The following is a 20,000-nucleotide window of genomic DNA, read 5'->3' as shown; positions in this document are numbered from 1 at the left end:
CCTGCACACAGCGCAAAATCTACCCGTGCCTGGTTTACGGACCATGGTATTTCTGTTCTAAATTGGCCCGCCAACTCCCCTGACCTTAGCCCCATAGAAAATCTGTGGGGTATTGTGAAAAGGAAGATGCAGAATGCCAGACCCAAAAACGCAGAAGAGTTGAAGGCCACTATCAGAGCAACCTGGGCTCTCAAAACACCTGAGCAGTGCCAGAAACTCATCGACTCCATGCCACGCCGCAGTAACGCAGTAATTGAGGCAAAAGGAGCTCCAACCAAGTATTGAGTATTGTACATGCTCATATTTTTCATTTTCATACTTTTCAGTTGGCCAACATTTCTAAAAATCCCTTTTTTGTATTAGCCTTAAGTAATATTCTAATTTTGTGACACACGGAATTTTGGATTTTCATTTGTTGCCACTTCAAATCATCAAAATTAAATGAAATAAACATTTGAATGCATCAGTCTGTGTGCAATGAATAAATATAATGTACAAGTTACACCTTTTGAATGCAATTACTGAAATAAATCAAGTTTTTCAAAAATATTCTAATTTACTGGCTTTTACCTGTATATATATATATATATATATATATATATATATATATATATATATATATATATATATATATATACATATATATATATATACACACACACAGTATATATATATATGTGTGTGTTTATATACATGCAATCAAACATAAAAAGGTGAGAAAATAAAAATAATGGATTCACAATAAATTTACCATTTTTTTGGTTTGTTTTAAAATTGTTTTTTGCTCGCAAATTATTTGATTACAGGTCGTTTTTTCTAATATTTTATTTTGTAATTGTCATTTTTTTGTTTGATTGCATAACAAGTTCTCTTCATATGATGATGTCATAGCAAAAACATACAAATAGTAACCCTTCTTTCTATTCAGTTTGTTATTGTCGTTGTGTTCGTATTAAAATTAAATTTTTAAGTTACCAAATATGCATATCCATCCATCCATTTCCTACCGCTTGTCCCTTTCGGGTTTCGCGGGGGGCGCTGGAGCTTATCTCAGCTACATTCGTGTTACAGTATATATATATATATTTTTATTCGTCTCAGTTCCTGTCCACCAGGGGTCAGCAGCGTTTACAAAAACAAGCCACACGGCGAGGAAGAAGAAAGTAGAACCACCCCTAAAAAACCTGTAGAGGGCAGCAGCATCACGCTTAAAAAAATGCGTCGTGTCTGCTGGAAACGAAAAGAAGAAGAAGAAGCAGGAAGACGAAGGTGTCCTATGATTGGTTCATTTCAAACTCCCAGCGCCATTCTCGTGTCTAGTTTATACTTCTCTTTGCACTCCCGATCGATGATTGATCATTTATTGACCATTTATCCATCCTTTATTGGCCACTATTGTGCCAGGTAGAGCCGCTGGGTGAGTGTCTGTACACATTTTTATGTTTGTTTTTTTGTCCACGTCTAGAAGTGACGCGGAAGGCTCAGGTACAACAAGAAGCTAAGAGCTAGCTAAGCTACTTTAAAAACTATTTTTGCTTCTTCAACTTGTGCATCATGTGTGTATGAGACTCGATTATAGTCGTGAAATCACGAATGTGTTATGTAGATGTGATTCTATGTACCTGTAAACCTACATCCGAGTCAACTAAAAGTCAAATAGCCCTCAGGTGTCGAAGTCAAGGCCCGAGGGCCAGATGTGGCCCGTGACATAGTACTATGCGGCCCGCGAAAGCCTAGGAATATTGTTCATCAATAAAGTACTTTATCTTTCTACTAAACACAATTGTTCTTTCAATTTTGACAGAAAAATTGCATGATTTTTATACTTGAGAATTATCTGACCTGGGGATAGGTTGACTGGCAACACTAAAATTGGCCCTAGTGTGTGAATGTGAGTGTGAATGTTGTCTGTCTATCTGTGTTGGCCCTGTGATGAGGCGGCGACTTGTCCAGGGTGTACCACGCCTTCCGCCCTATTGCAGCTGAGATAGGCTCCAGCGCCCTACCCCCCGCGACCCCCGATAGAGACAAGCGGTATAAAATGGATGGATGGATGCTTAAAACATTGTTAAAGGGGAACATTATCACAATTTCAGAAGGGTTAAAACCATTAAAAATCAGTTCCCAGTGGCATATTTTATTTTTCGAAGTTTTTTTCAAAATTTTACCCATCACGCAATATCCCTAAAAAAGCTTCAAAGTGCCTGATTTCAACCATCGTTATATACACCCGTCACAGTGATGCCAATACAAACAAACATGGCGGATAGAACAGCAAGGTAGCGACATTAGCTCGGATTCAGACTCGGATTTCAGCGGCTTAAGCGAAATTGAAGAAGAAACTGAAGCTATTGAGCCATATCGGTTTGAACCGTATGCAAGCGAAAACGACACGACAGCCAGCGACACGGGAGAAAGCGAGGACAAATTTGGCGATCGCCTTCTAACCAACGATTGGTATGTGTTTGTTTTTAAGTGTTGTAATGTTTTTAAGCTAAATTATTGGTAAACACAGTTTATGTATAATAATTTACGTAAAACCGCGAGTAATGAATAAAGTTTTCATCAATTAATATATTCTGTAGACATACCCTCATCCGCTCTCTTTTCCTGAAAGCTGATCTGTCCAGTTTTGGAGTTGATGTCAGTAGGCCAGGGAAGCTAGGGTCGATATTCTTCTCTTGATCATCTTCGGTGGCATAAGGGACGGTGTGAGCCAAGACATCCAGGGGGTTTAGCTCGCTCGTCTGCGAGAACAAACTGCCGCCATTGCTTGCCGTGCTACCGAGGTCCTTTGTCCCTGAATAGCTCACACACTCCGGCAGATTCAATGGGGTCTGGCGGCAGATTTCTTTGACTTTATCGTTGGAAATGCATCTGCTTTGAGTGTCGCAGGATATCCACACATTCTTGCCATCTCTGTCGTAGCATAGCTTTCGTCGGTAAAGTGTGCGGAACAAACGACTGACCATTTTTGTCGGCTTTCCCCACACCCTCGTATTTTGAACAAATTTCGTCCAATTTCTTGCCACTTTCGCATCTTTGGGCCACTGGTGCAACTTGAATCCGTCCCTGTTCGTGTTGTTACACCCTCCGACAACACACCGACGAGGCATGATGTCTCCAAGGTACGGAAAACAGTCGAAAAAACAGAAAATAACAGAGCTGATTTGATTCGGTGTTTGTAATGTGTTTGAAAAAATGGCGGATTGCTTCCCGATGTGACGTCACCCAGTCCAGCGAGTGCTGGCCCAGTCACATAATATGTGCATCTTCAGCACGCGCACACACATGTGTAAATGCAACGCATACTTGGCCAACAGTAATACAGGTTACACTGACGGTGCTCGTATAAATAATTTTAACACTGTTACAAATATGCGCCACACTGTGAACCCACACCAAACAAGAATGACAAACACATTTCAGGATTACATCCGCACCGTAACACAACATAAACACAACAAAACAAATACCCAGAATCCCATGCAGCCCTAACTCTTCCGGGCTACAATATACACCCCCCGGTACCACCAAACCCCGCCCCCCCAACCCCGCCCACCTCAACCACGCACGGAGGGGGGGGAGTGTATATTGCAGCCCGGAAGAGTTACAGCTGCATGGGATTCTGGGTATTTGTTTTGTCGTGTTTATGTTGTGTTACTGTGCGGATGTTCTCCCGAAATGTGTTTGTCATTCTTGTTTGGTGTGGATTCACAGTGTGGCGCATATTTCTAGCAGTGTTAAAGTTATTTATACGGGCAACCTCAGTGTAACCTGTATCTCTGTTGGCCAAGTATGCATTGCATTTACATGTGTGTGCGTACAGAAGTTGCACATATTTTGTGATCGGGCCAGCACGTTGTTGGAATGTATGAAAAGCAGACGTGACGTCAGCTCGTAGAGGACGTTAAAAGCAGTGCCTGTAAGGCACGCCCCCAAGACTGTGGACTATGAGATATAATGACTGATGAACACCTTCGTTCAATAATGAAGGTTGCCTCAGCTCAAAGCCTGAGCCCCGACATTAATGAACTAGCATCCAAGAAAAGATGGCAGGTATCTGGCTTGGGCACATCAGTTTAGATCAGTGTGTTGCAAACTGAGCAGTTTAAAGTCCTGAATGGTTGGTTTATTCATTGTTATTTTCTTTTCTAATTTATTAGCCTGTGGAAAAAGTTAATATTGATATTTACCTCAGAAGGCTGCAAATAGAAAAGAGGCATTACATTTTTATTTAAATTGTATTTGATATGCCATTGATATTTTTTAATTATTATTATTATTTGAAACTCAATTTTGCATGTCACTATAAAGTTATATAAGCCTTGCTTGTTCAATATTCAATGCAAAACTTGTTTGGGTCCCTATTAAAAGGTTAATTTGTCCAACCTTGGCCCGCGGCTTTGTTCAGTTTTAAATTTTGGCCCACTCTGTATTTGAGTTTGACACCCCTGCTGTAGTGTAATGCCCGCAGCTAAAAGCAACTGCGTGAGAATGTATACTCGATATCATGATATAGTCATTTTCTATATCGCACAGAGACAAACCCGCGATATATATCGATGTATCGCCCAGCCCTAATACAGATGTGTATTTAGTTAGTTCAACCATCTTGTTTTCCAATGTGAATGAAGTCATACTGTATACTAACAACTGTCTTTCCTTTATGTCTTTGTACTTTTCTGTCCGTATGAATGTGAAGTGGTCTTAAAATTGACTTGTTGAGACCTGCAGAGACCCTGTCACTGTAAGAGGCGGCCATAACTGCGATGTGGCCCTCGATGTGAACCGGTTTGACACCCCGACTTAGGCCTAACAAAACTAATTCAAGTGGTGATTGTGGACCGTGTGAGAGTTGCAAGGTAAAGGCTGACATTGTCCCTCCATTGTTTCAGTCCTTCCTGTGTGTGGTGCCACAAGCACAAAGTGGACAGGCAGGTCCAGATGGAGGACACTTTGAACACTCTGTCCTCCGAAGGCAGCAGCATTCTGAGCGAGTCACGCCTGAGCCAGGTACCAGCCACCTTTCAGAAGTGACGGAGCTGACTTGTCATGTAACATAAAAATGTGTCGCGGTGCAGCCAAGCGTGTTGGAGGAGAGGGAGCATCTGAAGGTCTACCTCCGCATCCGACCCTTCACAGCGGCCGAGACCCAGAATGGAGAGTCGCAGGTGGAGGCAAACGTCACGCGGTTAAGCTCCGTGGTAAAAGTGGCGAGTCAGCATGTAAACACCTCGGTTTGTGCAGGACTGCGTGTCCATGGAGCCTCCCGACACGGTCCTGCTGAGGCCTCCGTCTGCGTTCTGCCCACTCAGCATCAACAGATCCCTCCCACACCCCACTCTGCGCTTCCGCTTCTCCCAGGTGCCGTTCTTTGATGACGTGGCGTTTAAAACCAAAGTAACCATACCGATGGATGTTGTCTTAGGTGTACGGTGCAGACATCACGCAGAGGGAGTTGTTCCAAGGAACTGTCAAGAATCTGGTGAAAGATGTCCTTCAAGGAGGGAATTCCCTGGTTTTCACCTACGGGGTCACCAACGCTGGAAAAACCTTCACCTTTTTGGGTCAGTTGTGTTCTATCTTGACGTCTCTGTTGCAAAGTTGTTCTACTTAAAAATGAACGAGGACCACTTTGACACATTCAGGCACACTTGTCGTCCTCCCGCGTAGCTCAGACTAGAGATGTGATGAACGACTCTTTGAAGGGAGCCGGATCTTGTGGAGCCCTTCCTTTAAAAGAGCCGTTCAAAAGACTGGCTTGTTATGAACAGTGTGTGCATGCGCGCGTCATATATAGACTCCACACATATATGTATATAGACTCCCCATATATATGTGTGTACATATACATACATATATATATATATATATATATATATATATATATATATATATATATATATATATATATACACACATATATATACACACCCATATACAGCGTCATATATAGACTCCACACATATATGTATATAGACTCCCCATATATATGTGTGTACATACATATATATATATATATACACACCCATATACAGTATATACACACACATATATACGTGTGTGTATATATATATATGTATATGTATATATGTGTATGTATATATATATATATATATATATATATATATATATATATATATATATATATATATATATATATATACATCTGAAAAAGCATTTTAGGCCGCAACAATCACAAAAGTCCTCAAAATCCCAGAGGGGCCGACTTATAAGAAATGATGTGAATCCAATTAATCCGTTCCAGCCATCAAAATTATGAACACAAAAACAACATTTTATGGAGGATAATTCGAGTTGTACCTGCAGAAAATAATAATGAATACATACAAATGATGAGTGAAATGTGTAAATGAACATTTAACATCGCTTTTACCGCATTTTAAAACTCTTGTTCACTTTTATTGAAGATGGGAGGAGGAGAAAGGGCGTCCGACATGGATGCCACATTCGTACTTTACTAAGAAATGATTATTGTTTATCACCTTCTCTATGAAAGTCCTGCCACTCGCAACTCTATTTGGCCCCATGGTGGATTATTTGGCAGTCGTACCCAAAAACAAAAGCAAAGTTTTCTGGTGTAAATTGTTCGTTTGTGTAGTAAAATAAAAGGAAGTAGAGGACGATGCAAAGGTTCCTAATGTGGGTCCCCATCAGGTCCGGATGGTGACGCCGGCATCCTGCCCAGGACCCTGGACATGGTCTTCAGCAGCATAGAGGACAAGATCTTGACCGGCATGAGCGTCAAACCCCAGCGCTGCCGTGAGTTCACCAAGCTGAGCAAGGAGGAGCAGGCGGAGGAGGCGGCCTTCAAGAACAACCTCCTGAAAGACGTGAAAGATGTAATTTGTCTCGACGCAGCAAAATTGTCGTGTCTCCTCGTCCAGTTGTGTCTCAATGCATGCTCCATTGTGTGTCTTCTCAGAGCGACACGCTCGACAGCAGCCTGTGGTCTTGCAGCAGGATTATCCTGGAAGGCAAGTCCTAGTGCTGGCTTGGCCGCACAACAACAACACAATGTGTGTCCACTGTCCACACAACAACACAAATATGTGTTTGTCATCTGTCCTCACAACAACAACACAATGTGTGTGTGTGTGTTGTCTGTCCACACAACAAAAACACAATGTGTGTCCACTGTCCACACAACAACACAAATATGTGTTTGTCATCTGTCCTCACAACAACAACACAATGTGTGTGTGTGTGTTGTCTGTCCACACTACAACAACACAAACGTGTGTTGACTGTCCACACAACAACACAAATGTGTGTGTCGACCGTCCTCACAACTACAAGACAAAAACATGTGTGTTGACGTTCCTCACAACAACTACAAGGCAAATACTTGTGTGTTGTCCTCACAATAGCAATAAGACAAATACATGTGTATAATGTCCTCACAACTAAGATAAAACAAAAAGGTGTGTGTCATCCTCACAATAGCAACAAGACAAATACGTGTGTGTGTGTTGACTATCCTCCCAACGACAAGACAAAACCTGTGTGTCGACTGTCCTCACAACAATAATAAGACAAAGATGTGTGTGTTGACCGTCCTCACAATACGGGCAAGACAAAAACGTGTGTGTCGACTGTCCTCACAACGTTAATAAGATGAACTTGTGTGTGTGTCGACCAGCCTCTTAACACAGCAAGACAAAATGTGTGTGTGGACTCTCCTCACAACGAAGACGAGACAAAAACGTGTGTGTGTGGACTGTCCTCACAACGTACACGAGACAAAAACGTGTGTGTCGACCGTCCTCACAACACGGGCAAGACAAAAATGTGTGTCCTCACAATGATAATAAGACAAAAAAGTGTGTGTCGACCTTCCTCAAAACATGAGCAATACAAAAACGTATGTGTCGACTGTCCTCACAATGATGATAAGACAAAAATATGAGTGCTGACTGTCTTCAGAACGATAAGACCAAATCGTGTGTCGACTGTCCTCACAACGATAATAAGGCAAAAACGTTTGTGTCGACCTTCCTCACATTGCTAAGACAAAAAATGTGTGTGTTGACCGTCCTCACAACATGATCAATACAAAAACGTGTGTGTGGACCTTCCTCAAAGCATGAGCAATACAAAAATGTATGTCTCGACTGTCCTCACAATGATAAGACAAAAATATGAGTGCCGACTGTCCTCAGAACAATAAGACAAAAACGTGTGTGTGTCGACTCCTCACAACGATTATAAGACAAAATCGAGTGTGTCGACCGGCCTCTTAATACGGACTGTCCTCACAACGGTATTAAGACAAAAGCGTGTGTGTGTGGACTGTCCTCACAACGAAAATAAGACAAAAAAACGTGTGTGTTGACTGTTCTCACAACACATATAAGACAAAAACGTGTGTGTCGACCGTCCTCACAATGATGACGATAAGACACAAATATGAGTGTCGACTGTCCTGGCAACAATATTAAGACAAAAATGTGTGTGTTGACTGTCCTCACAACATGAGCAATACGAAAGTGTGTGTGTGTTAACCTTCCTCACAATACTAACACAAAAAACTGTGTGTCGACTGTCCTCACAACGATAATAAGACAAAAACGTGTGTGTTTGTCCCAGACAACAGACTCGGCCTCCTAGTAGACTGTCCTCACAACGATAATAAGACAAAAAAGTGTGTGTTTGTCCCAGACGACAGACTCGGCCTCCTAGTAGACTGTCCTCACAATGATAATAAGACAAAAACGTATGTGTTTGTCCCAGACGACAGACTCGGCCTCCTAGTAGACTGTCCTCACAACGATAATAAGACAAAAACGTGTGTGTTTGTCCCAGACGACAGACTCGGCCTCCTAATAGACTGTCCTCACAACGATAATAATACAAAAACGTTTGTGTCGACCTTCCTCGCAATGCTAAGACAAAAAATGTGTGTGTATATGAGTGCCGACTGTCCTCAGAACAATAAGACAAAAACGTGTGTGTGTCGACTCCTCACAACAATTATAAGACAAAATCGAGTGTGTCGACCGGCCTCTTAATATGGACTGTCCTCACAATGGTATTAAGACAAAAACGTGTGTGTGTGGACTGTCCTCACAACGAAAATAAGACAAAAAACATGAGTGTTGCCCGTCCTCACAACTACTGTAAGACAAAAAAGTGTGTGTTGACTGTTCTCACAACACATATAAGACAAAAACGTGTGTGTCGACCGTCCTCACAATGATGACGATAAGACAAAAATATGAGTGTCGACTGTCCTTGCAACAATAATAAGACAAAAATGTGTGTGTTGACTGTCCTCACAACCAGAGCAATACGAAAATGTGTGTGTTGACCTTCCTCCAGTACTAAGACAAAAAACTGTGTGTCGACTGTCCTCACAACGATAATAAGACAAAAACGTGTTTGATGACCATCCTCAAAACATGAGCAATAGAAGAAAGTATGTGTCGACTGTCCTCACAATGATGATAAGACAAAAAAATTAGTGTTGACTGTCTTCACAACGATGATAAGACAAAAATGTGTGTCAACTGTCCTCACAAAGATTATAAGACAAAAACGTGTGTTTGTCCTCTCGACAAGCCAAAAATGTGTGGTGACTGTCCTCACAACGATAAGACAAAAAACGTGTGTGTTGGCTGTCCTCACAACACGATCAATACAAAAATGTGTGTCAACTGTCCTCACAACGATAATAAGGCAAACACGTTTGTGACGGCCGTCCTCAAAGCATGAGCAAGACAAAAACGTGTGTGTTGGCTGTTCTCACAATGATTATAAAACACAAACGTGTGTGTCGACTGTCCTCAACGATAAGACAAAAACGTTTGTCGACCATCCTCAAAGCAAGAGCAAGACAAAAACGTGTGTTGATTGTCCTCACAACGATTATAAGACTAAATCTAGTGTGTGGCCTCTTAATACGGGCAAGACAAAAATGGGTGCTGCTTTCCTCACAACGACTATAAGACTACAAAGTGTGTGTTGACTGTCCTTACAACACGAACAAGACAAAAACGTGTCGACCGTCCTCACAATGACGATAATAAGACATAAATATGAGTGTCGACTGTCGATAAAAGACAAAAAACGTGTGTGTCGACTGTCCTCACAATGATAATAAGACAAAAACGTGTATGTTTGTCCCAGACGACAGACTCGGCCTCCTAATAGACTGTCCTCACAATGATTATAAGACAAAAAAGTGTGTGTTTGTCCCAGACGACAGACTCGGCCTCCTAGTAGACTGTCCTCACAACGATAATAAGACAAAAACGTGTGTGTTTGTCCCAGACGACAGACTCAGTCTCCTAGTAGACTGTCCTCACAACGATAATAAGACAAAAACGTGTGTGTTTGTCCCAGACACAGACTCGGCCTCCTAGTAGACTGTCCTCACAACGATAAGACAAAAATGTGTGTGTTCGTCCCAGACGACAGACTCTGCTTTCTAGTAGACTGTCCTCACAATGATAATAAGACAAAAACGTGTGTGTTTGTCCCAGACGACAGACTCGGCCTCCTAATAGACTGTCCTCACAACAATAATAAGACAAAAACGTGTGTGTTTGTCCCAGACACAGACTCGGCCTCCTAGTAGACTGTCCTCACAACGATAATAAGACAAAAAAGTGTGTGTTAGTCCCAGACACAGACTCGGCCTCCTAGTAGACTGTCCTCACAACGATAATAAGACAAAAAAGTGTGTGTTAGTCCCAGACGACAGACTCGGCCTCCTGGTAGACTGTCCTCACAACGATAATAAGACAAAAACGTGTGTGTTTGTCCCGGACACAGACTCGGCCTCCTAGTAGACTGTCCTCACAATGATTATAAGACAAAAAAGTGCGTTTGTCCCAGACGACAGACTCAGTCTCCTAGTACACTGTCCTCACAACGATACTAAGACAAAAACGTGTGTGTTTGTCCCAGACACAGACTCGGCCTCCTAGTAGACTGTCCTCACAACGATAATAAGACAAAACCGTGTGTGTTCGTCCCAGACGACAGACTCTGCTTTCTAGTAGACTGTCCTCACAACGATAATAAGACAAAAACGTGTGTGTTTGTCCCAGACGACAGACTCAGCCTCCTAGTAGACTGTCCTCACAATGATAATAAGACAAAAACGTGTGTGTTTGTCCCAGACGACAGACTCAGCCTCCTAGTGGACGCCGACATCAAGTTCTCGGTGTGGGTGTCCTTCTGCGAGATCTACAACGAGAGCATCCACGACCTCCTGGAGGCCACGCCCAGCGGAGCGCCTCGAAGGACCGCCCTGCGCTTGTGTCAGGACATGAAGGGAAACGCCTTCATCAAAGGTGAGCTGCCTGGGCCGCGTCCTCCATGCGTGAAGATAACCAGCGAACCTCCATGCCGCAGACCTGCGCTGGGTCCAGGTGGACACTGCAGAGGAAGCCTACAACGTGATGAAGCTGGGCAAGAAGAACCAGAGCTTCTCCTCCACCAGGCTCAACCATCTGTCCAGCAGGAGGTGACCACGCCCCCCCGCAGCCGCTCGCCACCAGGCTCCCCGCTTGACTCTCGCTTCTTCTCCGCAGCCACAGCATTTTCTCCATCCGCATCCTGAGGGTCAAGGACGCCGGACTGAGCGTCAGCGAGTAGGTGACCGTGCGGGAGACATGTGGTGGACAGGTGGGTGAAGGTGTGTTGTCTCCCTTTAGGCTGTGTCTGTGCGACCTGGCCGGCTCGGAGCGATGTTCCAAAACTGGGAACCAAGGAGAGCGTCTGAGGGAAGCGGGGAACATCAACGCCTCGCTGCTGATTCTGGGCAAGTGCATCAACGCGCTGCGACACAACCAGCAGGCCAGGTGAGCTCCCGCCTCGAGGAACTGTCCTCAACGTGACTTCTGACCCGGACCTTCTCTGCCGTCCCTCAGGCTGCACCAGCACGTCCCCTTCAGGGAGAGCAAGCTGACCCACTACCTGCAGGCCTTCTTCTGCGGCCGAGGAAAAGCCTGCATGATGGTCAACATCAACCAGTGCGCCTCCATGTACGACGAGACCCTCAATGTCCTCAAGTTCTCCGCTGTGGCGCAGAAGGTGCTGCCTCTTCTCTCCTCTTCCCCCCCCTGGTCGACAACGTGTGACATGGACGCTTGACTTGTGTGTCCAGGTTGTGCTTCTGCCCAGCAAGCCTACTCCCGTCACGCCCCAGAGAACCGAATCAGAGCTGTCCTTCATGGGCGAGGGCTGGGAGAGCAGCCTGGAGGACGTACAGGAAGATGAGGATGAGGAGAACATGACCTCCATGGAGGACGACTTTGAAGAAATGGATGATGAAGTCAGTCAAAAGTCTGTCGTGGGTTTTTCCATAATCAGCAGGACTTGACATCATCTCCTCCTTGCAGCAGCGGGTGGCGCTGTTGAGGCAGCTCCAGGTGGCCCTGAAGAAGGAGCGAGCAGACTGCATGCAGGTGGAAGCGCGCGTCCGGGAGGAGGTCTGCGCCGAGTTCTCCAAGCTCTTCTCCGAAATGCAGGAGGACTTTGCGTGAGATGTTTGCTTCTCCCAAATGGCGCCTTCTCACCTGTGCTGCTGTCGCTAACGAGAGCGTGTGTGCTTGACGCAGCCAGCGGCTGGCGAGAGAGCAAGAGATCCTGGAGAAGCGAGGAGATGAGCGCTTGGAGATCTTCAAGAGGCTCGCCGACAAGATGTCTGACTGCGGCGCAGGTCCCGACGCACCTGCAGAAGGATCGACGCCGGCGAGGAACTCGGTCTGTTCGCACACGACTATAATACATCACAGCATATCATACCGATCTCCAAATATTAGAGCCGGAAAATATTCAAATATCGATTACGGCTTCTCACAATCATAACATAACTGCGGACAGAGTCACATAGTTAATGTTGATAAATGTTTTCATGTATCTATGTCATAAATACATGATTGACAATATCAACACAATATTCAAACTTTTATTACAATCTATGGTTTGAGCACAACAAAGTCAAAAGTACACAATAATAAACAAAAGTAAACACTATCTACAAAACCCAAAACCAGTGAAGTTGGCACGTTGTGTAATTCGTAAATAAAAACAGAATACAATGATTTGCAAATCCCTTTTCAACTCATACTCAATTGAATAGACTGCAAAGACAAGATATTTAACGTTCGAACTGAGAAATTAATATTTTTTTTTGCAGATAATCATTAACTTAGAATTTAATGGCAGCAACACATTGTAAAAAAGTTGGCACAGGGGCATTTTTACCACTGTGTTACATGGCCTTTCCTTTTTAAAGGCCTACTGAAACCCACTACTACCGACCACGCAGTCTGATAGTTTATATATCAATGATGAAATCTTAACATTGCAACACATGCCACTTACTAAAGTGCAATTTTAAATTTTGCGCGAAATATCCTGCTGAAAACGTCTCGGTATGATGACGCCTAATAAAAAGTAAAGGACCTAAGCAGCTTCCTTGAGGCACGCCGCAGTAATTGTACTTGCGTTCAGATAGGCTACCATTAAAACACACTCTCTGTGATCTTCCTGATAGATAGCGCAACATCCATGTCAGCCAGGGGTTCGAAATTAAAGGTTTTATTGTGATTGGCACTGAGAGGTATTAATCGGCCAGTGATGATGATGACATTGTCACAGTGTGGGTGGAACTGATTCCATATTTGAATTGTGAGGCTAACTTTAGGCCTTTCTTGTTGGTTTAAAACTTGCACCTGCTCACTAATGTTTGTTTCCCCTCACTCTGCAGCGCAGTTCTTTGGATTTAAACTCATCTGAAGTGGCCAGCGTGACAACGTGGGGCCATGCGAGCCATGTAGGAGGCGGACCCCGGGAGGACGTGGGCGAGCTCGAGAGGAACGAGCCGAAACTTGGTAAGCACTTGAAACTTGGAAGTTTTGTTCCGGCTGGCACTCACTTGATGTCCAAAATAGGTGAGGAGGAGGTTGAAGAGAGGAGGAGGCTCATGGCTGAGCTGCAGGACAAATCGTCAGCTGTGGAGGAGCTGGAGAAGCGAGTGAAGGACTTGCAGGCGGCGGCGGACCAGAACCACTCACTCCAGCAGGACACCAAGAAGCTGCAGGTCGGATTTAACGCTAAGTCTCATTCAGTGGAACCTCGATTTGCTAACTTAATTGCTACAGTAAGAAACAAAAAAGGAAAGTCATTTTACTTTGTGTCCTTGACTATTTGTGGCATTTGTTGAACAATCAATGGGAGTGGTAAACAAGCATCGCGTCACCTTGCAGCCACTGTTAGTGTTAGCACTGTAGTCTGCAACCTTTACTATCAAGAAAGATATTTTGCCGCCTCTTCCACTAAAGAAAATAGTATAGAGCAAAACATAACACAGCTTATAAACTTTTGAACTTTTTTATTTTTAACTTAACTCTTTTAGCTTAAAGGGGAACATTATCACAATTTCAGAATGGTTAAAACCATTAAAAATCAGTTCCCAGTGGCTTATTATATTTTTCGAAGTTTTTTTAAAAATTTTACCCATCACGCAATATCCCTAAAAAAAGCTTCAAAGTGCCTGATTTTAACCATCGTTATATACACCTGTCCATTTTCCTGTGACGTCACATAGTCAATACAAACAAACATGGCGGAAAGAACAGCAAGATATAGCGACATTAGCTCGGATTCAGACTCGGATTTCAGCGGCTTAAGCGATTCAACAGAATACGAATGTATTGTAACGGATGGTTGTAGTGTGGAGGCAGGTAGCGAAAACGAAATTGAAGAAGAAACTGAAGCTATTCAGTCATATTGGTTTGAACCGTATGCAAGCGAAAACGACGAAAACGACACGACAGCCAGCGACACGGGAGAAAGCGAGGACGAATTCGGCGATCGCCTTCTAACCAACGATTGGTATGTGTTTGTTTGGCATTAAAGGAAACTAACAACTATGAACTAGGTTTACAGCATATGAAATACATTTGGCAACAACATGCACTTTGAGAGTGCAGACAGCCCAATTTTCATCAATTAATATATTCTGTAGACATACTCTCATCCGCTGATCTGTCCAGTTTTGGAGTTGATGTCAGCAGGCCAGGGAAGCTAGGGTCGATATTCTTCTCTTGATCATCTTCGGTGGCATAAGGGACGGTGTGAGCCAAGACATCCAGGGGGTTTAGCTCGCTCGTCTGCGGGAACAAACTGCCGCCATTGCTTGCCATGCTACCGAGGTCCTTTGTCCCTGAATTGCTCACACACTCCGGCAGATTCAATGGGGGTCTGGCGGCAGATTTCTTTGACTTTATCGTTGGAAATGCATCTGCTTTGAGTGTCGCAGGATATCCACACATTCTTGCCATCTCTGTCGTAGCATAGCTTTCGTCGGTAAGGTGTGCGGAACAAACGTCCAATTTCTTGCCACTTTCGCATCTTTGGGCCACTGGTGCAACTTGAATCCGTCCCTGTTTGTGTTGTTACACCCTCCGACAACTCACCGACGAGGCATGATGTCTCCAAGGTACGGAAAACAGTCGAAAAAAACGGAAAATAACAGAGCTGATTTGACTCGGTGTTTGAGAAAATGGCGGATTGCTTCCCGATGTGACGTCACGTTGTGACGTCATCGCTCCGAGAGCGAATAATAGAAAGGCGTTTAATTCGCCAAAATTCACCCATTTAGAGTTCGGAAATCGGTTAAAAAAATATATGGTCTTTTTTCTGCAACATCAAGGTATATATTGACGCTTACATAGGTCTGGTGATAATGTTCCCCTTTAACTCTTTATTTATGCGTAGATGTTGACTTCATTTAATCCACGCTGCTGCATGCAGGAGACGCTCGGCGGTCTCCACAAGGAGATGGCAAGCAAAGAGGAGGTCATCGCTGCACTGGAGAAGAAGATCCTGAAGACTAAGGTGCTCAGTGAGAAGCAGCAGGAAGACCTGCGTGCACAGGCGGCCTCATGTGACCACCTCAGAGGGCAGCTCAGCGAGCAGCAGCACACTGCAGAGCATCTGAAGACCCAACTGCAGCAAGCTGAAGAAGAAGGAAGCAGGCTTAACGCAGAACTTGCGTCTTTGAGGGAAAGGGCCGCCAGTGTAGAGGAGGAGGCGCCGCCCACGTCCTCAGATGTGGAGGTCCAGACGGACGCGTCGACACATGCCGAGCTGGAGAAGAAGCTGCAGGACCAGGAGGCGCAGATAAAGGCTCTACAGAAGAACCTGCAGGAGGTACAGCAGCGCCGGGAGGAGGCCGACAGCCATGCGCTCCAAGAGATGCGGCGCTTGGAGGTGGAGCGCCGCAGGGAGCTGTTGGCGGTGGCCCACGAAGCGATCGCCCTCAAGGACGCCGAGCTGGAGAAGAGAGCTCAGGAGATCAGCAGGTAACCACCACTTCCTTCCTTCTCTCCATACTTGTGTAGCATCCCCTGCAGCTCTCTGCTCCTCTTCCCAGCCTGAAGGAAAGTTCCAAGCAGGACTCGGAGAAAGTCAGGATTCTGACCCTGGACCTTGAGAGGAAAGACGAGGACGCCGGTGACCTCCGAGAGAAGCTGGCGGACTACAAGAAGCAGATCCAGCAGGTCCACAACGAGGTGCGGTCTTAAATGTACTTCTGTTCAAAAGGACTGGCTGGTCTTCATGACGTGATGGTGTCCCGCAGATCTCCACCATGAAAGAGGAGGAGAAGCTTTTAAGACAGAAGCTGTCTGATGTGGAGAAAGTGAAGAAGCAGCTTCAGTCAGACGTGGCCAACAGAGACAGAACCATCCAACAACTGAAATTGGTCCGTTTGTTTTAGGCGTGCACGTTAGTCTGGTTGTCTAACACAGCTGTCCTGCAGGAGCGGCCGGTGCAGACCAAGAGCGACGAGACACAGCAGATGTACCACAAGGCTTGTCAAGGTAAGCGGGCAGCGTCCCAAGTCCTAACCTGCTGACCCCTCCCAGCCCTCAAGGCCATGAATTGTGCTGTGAGCAGAGCTGGAGGAAAAGCAGCGAGTGATGGAGGACATGCGCTCGGCGCTCATGGAGCAGGAGGAGACGCAGCAGCAGATGGAGCAGGTCCTGGAGGAGAAGGCCGGCCTCGTCCAGGAGCTCACCAGCGGTAATGCAAGCACACACCGGGAAGGTGAGGACTGCAAAAAATGTCATGTTGCCCTTTTTTCAGAACTTGACATTGTCAAGGAGATGTTGAGGGAGCAAAATGGCGGGAAGGATTCCACCCATCACGCTGACGGCCTGTCACATGACCTGGAGCTAGCCAAACAGAAAGCTGCTCGGGCTGAGGAAAGCCTCAAGGTAAGTCAAAGTTCATGAAAGTGTGTGCTGATACAAGCTGTCAGGCATGTTGTCCCAACTTCACACCCAAATGCACGTGAGCAACGTCGCACTTCTCCCTTCTTTAATAACACAATTCATCCTAGAAACACAAGATACGAAGACTCAAAATCATTCAAAAGTCACCAGCAAGTACATTTGTATGTCATTTAATTGATGCGATTGCTCCTCTTACAAGTAATTGACAGCTCCCAGGTCTCGAAATATTCCACAAAATCAAAGAGTGCATCAAAACATCAGAATACAAGTGATGGGACAAGTGAAAGGGTTGTCTTGATACTACAATTTTGAAAAATTCAATACCGCAGGGACAAAATAAATGACCACAAAACTTTACAGAAATATTTTTATTAACAAGAAACATTGAAAACTAGAAAAGCAGAGTGGGACAGTATACCTTTGCCACGCCCCATTTCCCAATAGAAAAGAGTTCTTGAAAACAATCCCTAAATCCAAAACGGTTCTGCAGATCATCCCCAAAATCTAATCAGTTGTTGCTTATCCCATTCCTGACATGTCCTTAAAGTTTGATTAAAGTCCGCACATAACTTTTTGTTACGTTGCTAACTGACTGACAAATAGGGCTGCAACTAACGATTTTTTTTGATAGTCGATTAGACAACGACTATCTTAACTATTAGTCGACTAATCAGATAATAAAGTGTACACATTTAATGACTCAAATTTTTCCATCAACTTCTAAATGCTGCTTAAGTTATTTTAGACATGTGCTTACTAACCACAAAGATGACCAATTAATTCATAAATATTTATTATTTATACTGTAACTGTGCTGCTCATTGAGCTTTTACAAAATCAAAATGATTATTAAAATGTTTCCATTAAAAAGAGAGGAATGGTAAAGAGCTAAAAAAAAAAAAATGTTACCTTGTTTATGTATTAAAAAAAAAAAAAAGCAGCAAGAAAAACAACAGCAAAACACAAAATCTAACTTTTTCAAAAAGAAAATCATTTTGTGATGTTTAAAAAGTCCACATTGGTATATTGATTATTGATTAACTCTTGGCAGTTTTAGCACTCTAATAGACTCAATGTGTAGAATTATATATTTGATTAATTCTTAAAATGTTGTCTATTTAATAGATCGTATATATAATCTAATGCAGTGTTTTTCAACCTTTTTTGAGCAAAGGCACATTTTTAGTGTTGAAAAAATCCGGCGGCACACGACCAGCAGAAATCATTAAAAAACAAAACTGAGTTGACAGTAAAAAGTCGTTGTTGCAATTGTTGGAAATGAATTTAAAGCATGACCAACCATGCATCAATATAGCTCTTTGTCTCAAAGTAGGTGTACTGCAACGACATGACTTATTTAGTGTTTTTTGCTGTTTTCCTGTGTGTAGTGTTTTAGTTCTTGTCTTGCGCTCCTATTTTGGTGGCCTTTTCTCTTTTTTTGGGGGGTATTTTCCTGTAGCAGTTTCATGTCTGCCTTTAAGCGATATTTCCCGCATCTACTTTGTTTTAGCAATCAAGAATATTACAGTTTGTATCCGTCTTTGTGGGGACATTGTTGATTGTCATGTCATGTTCGGATGTACTTTGCCTTTGCTCCACAGTAATTCTTTGCTGTCGTCCAGCATTCAGCCAGTTCAGTGCATAGCCTTCCCTACGCTTTAATGCCTTTTCTTAGGGGCACTCACCTTTTGTTTATTTTTGGTTTAAGCATTAGACACCTTTTTACCTGCACGCTGCCTCCCGCTGTTTCCGACATCTACAAAGCAATTAGCTACCGGCCGCCACCTCCTGATATGGAAGAGTATTACACGGTTACTCTGCCGAGCTCTAGACAGCACAGACACTCACCAACAACACATCATTTGCAGACTATAATTACTGGTTTGCAAAAAATATTTTTAACCCAAATAGATGAAATTAGATAATCTCCCACGGCACACCAGACTATCTCACGGCACACTAGTGTGCCGCGGCACAGTGGTTGAAAAACACTCATCTAATGGTACCTGCGCATTGGTGCCTGTGTGTGCGTGCGTGTGTGCCATAACCTGCCCTCACTGCAGCCCGTCATTCCGCGCAACGATTGGGCTCATCAGCCATCTTTGCACACACAAGTCAACGTGAAGTCACCTGGTCATCTTCGAAAACGAAGGACGAACATGTCGACAAATATAATTGTCGGCGACACATTTATTTGTGGACTAATCTACTGACAAATAAAGCAACCCAGTTGATTACATAACTTCATGGCTCGTTCCACACTTTTAGATTAAAAAAACATTTAAATTGTTTTACAGATGTTGAATAATGATAGTATATCAATAATATGAAAATTACAACTTCCGTATAAAGTACCATATTTTCCACTAAATTTTGGGAAAATACAATTTTTCCATATATAAGCCGCGCCGGACTATAAACCGCAGATATATACCGGTACGTTGTGAAATGAGTTATTTACACAGAAATATTTTGTTAATATTTATTTTCATACCTTAATTGTTTCCAAACGATGGCAGTAAAACGACTGATCAAACCAAACAGACGTTATCGTCATGGACCCACTAGGTGCGCAAGCTAGCTCTCCAATCAGCTAACACACTCAATAACCTTATGGTGACATTTTGGTGAATTAACTGAGGAATTTGTGAAACTGAAGCAATACAAAAAGAATGCCATTGTAAAATAATAATACGAACACAGACGTAAATGTGTTAGCAT

The 20,000-nt window shown here is 43.7% G+C and overlaps 2 protein-coding genes across 2 annotated transcripts in view; one reads left to right on the top strand and one right to left on the bottom strand.

The window, feature by feature from the left end:
• Positions 1 to 20,000, bottom strand: part of LOC133610860 (high-affinity choline transporter 1-like) — a 35,146-nt gene that overhangs the window by 11,727 nt on the left and 3,419 nt on the right. The window lies entirely within an intron of this gene.
• LOC133610855 (kinesin-like protein KIF20B) overlaps positions 1,265 to 20,000 on the top strand; it is a 55,879-nt gene continuing 37,143 nt past the window's right edge. Inside the window, exons 1-23 of the mRNA XM_061967552.1 lie at positions 1,265 to 1,417; positions 4,899 to 5,016; positions 5,085 to 5,174; positions 5,251 to 5,367; positions 5,432 to 5,570; positions 6,682 to 6,866; positions 6,950 to 7,001; positions 11,151 to 11,324; positions 11,386 to 11,497; positions 11,565 to 11,624; positions 11,688 to 11,834; positions 11,904 to 12,066; positions 12,140 to 12,307; positions 12,375 to 12,514; positions 12,594 to 12,738; positions 13,748 to 13,871; positions 13,932 to 14,080; positions 15,796 to 16,346; positions 16,418 to 16,556; positions 16,625 to 16,747; positions 16,805 to 16,865; positions 16,942 to 17,067; positions 17,131 to 17,261. Coding sequence (XP_061823536.1) covers positions 4,948 to 5,016; positions 5,085 to 5,174; positions 5,251 to 5,367; positions 5,432 to 5,570; positions 6,682 to 6,866; positions 6,950 to 7,001; positions 11,151 to 11,324; positions 11,386 to 11,497; positions 11,565 to 11,624; positions 11,688 to 11,834; positions 11,904 to 12,066; positions 12,140 to 12,307; positions 12,375 to 12,514; positions 12,594 to 12,738; positions 13,748 to 13,871; positions 13,932 to 14,080; positions 15,796 to 16,346; positions 16,418 to 16,556; positions 16,625 to 16,747; positions 16,805 to 16,865; positions 16,942 to 17,067; positions 17,131 to 17,261 — 3,165 coding nt within the window. The 5' untranslated portion in view covers positions 1,265 to 1,417; positions 4,899 to 4,947. The remainder of the gene's footprint in view (positions 1,418 to 4,898; positions 5,017 to 5,084; positions 5,175 to 5,250; positions 5,368 to 5,431; positions 5,571 to 6,681; positions 6,867 to 6,949; positions 7,002 to 11,150; positions 11,325 to 11,385; positions 11,498 to 11,564; positions 11,625 to 11,687; positions 11,835 to 11,903; positions 12,067 to 12,139; positions 12,308 to 12,374; positions 12,515 to 12,593; positions 12,739 to 13,747; positions 13,872 to 13,931; positions 14,081 to 15,795; positions 16,347 to 16,417; positions 16,557 to 16,624; positions 16,748 to 16,804; positions 16,866 to 16,941; positions 17,068 to 17,130; positions 17,262 to 20,000) is intronic.

The sequence above is a fragment of the Nerophis lumbriciformis genome, linkage group LG02, assembly GCF_033978685.3.
Source record: "Nerophis lumbriciformis linkage group LG02, RoL_Nlum_v2.1, whole genome shotgun sequence".
NCBI lineage: Eukaryota > Metazoa > Chordata > Actinopteri > Syngnathiformes > Syngnathidae > Nerophis > Nerophis lumbriciformis.
Note: the sequence above shows the minus strand (reverse complement) of the source record. Positions and strands in the feature narration are given on the sequence as shown.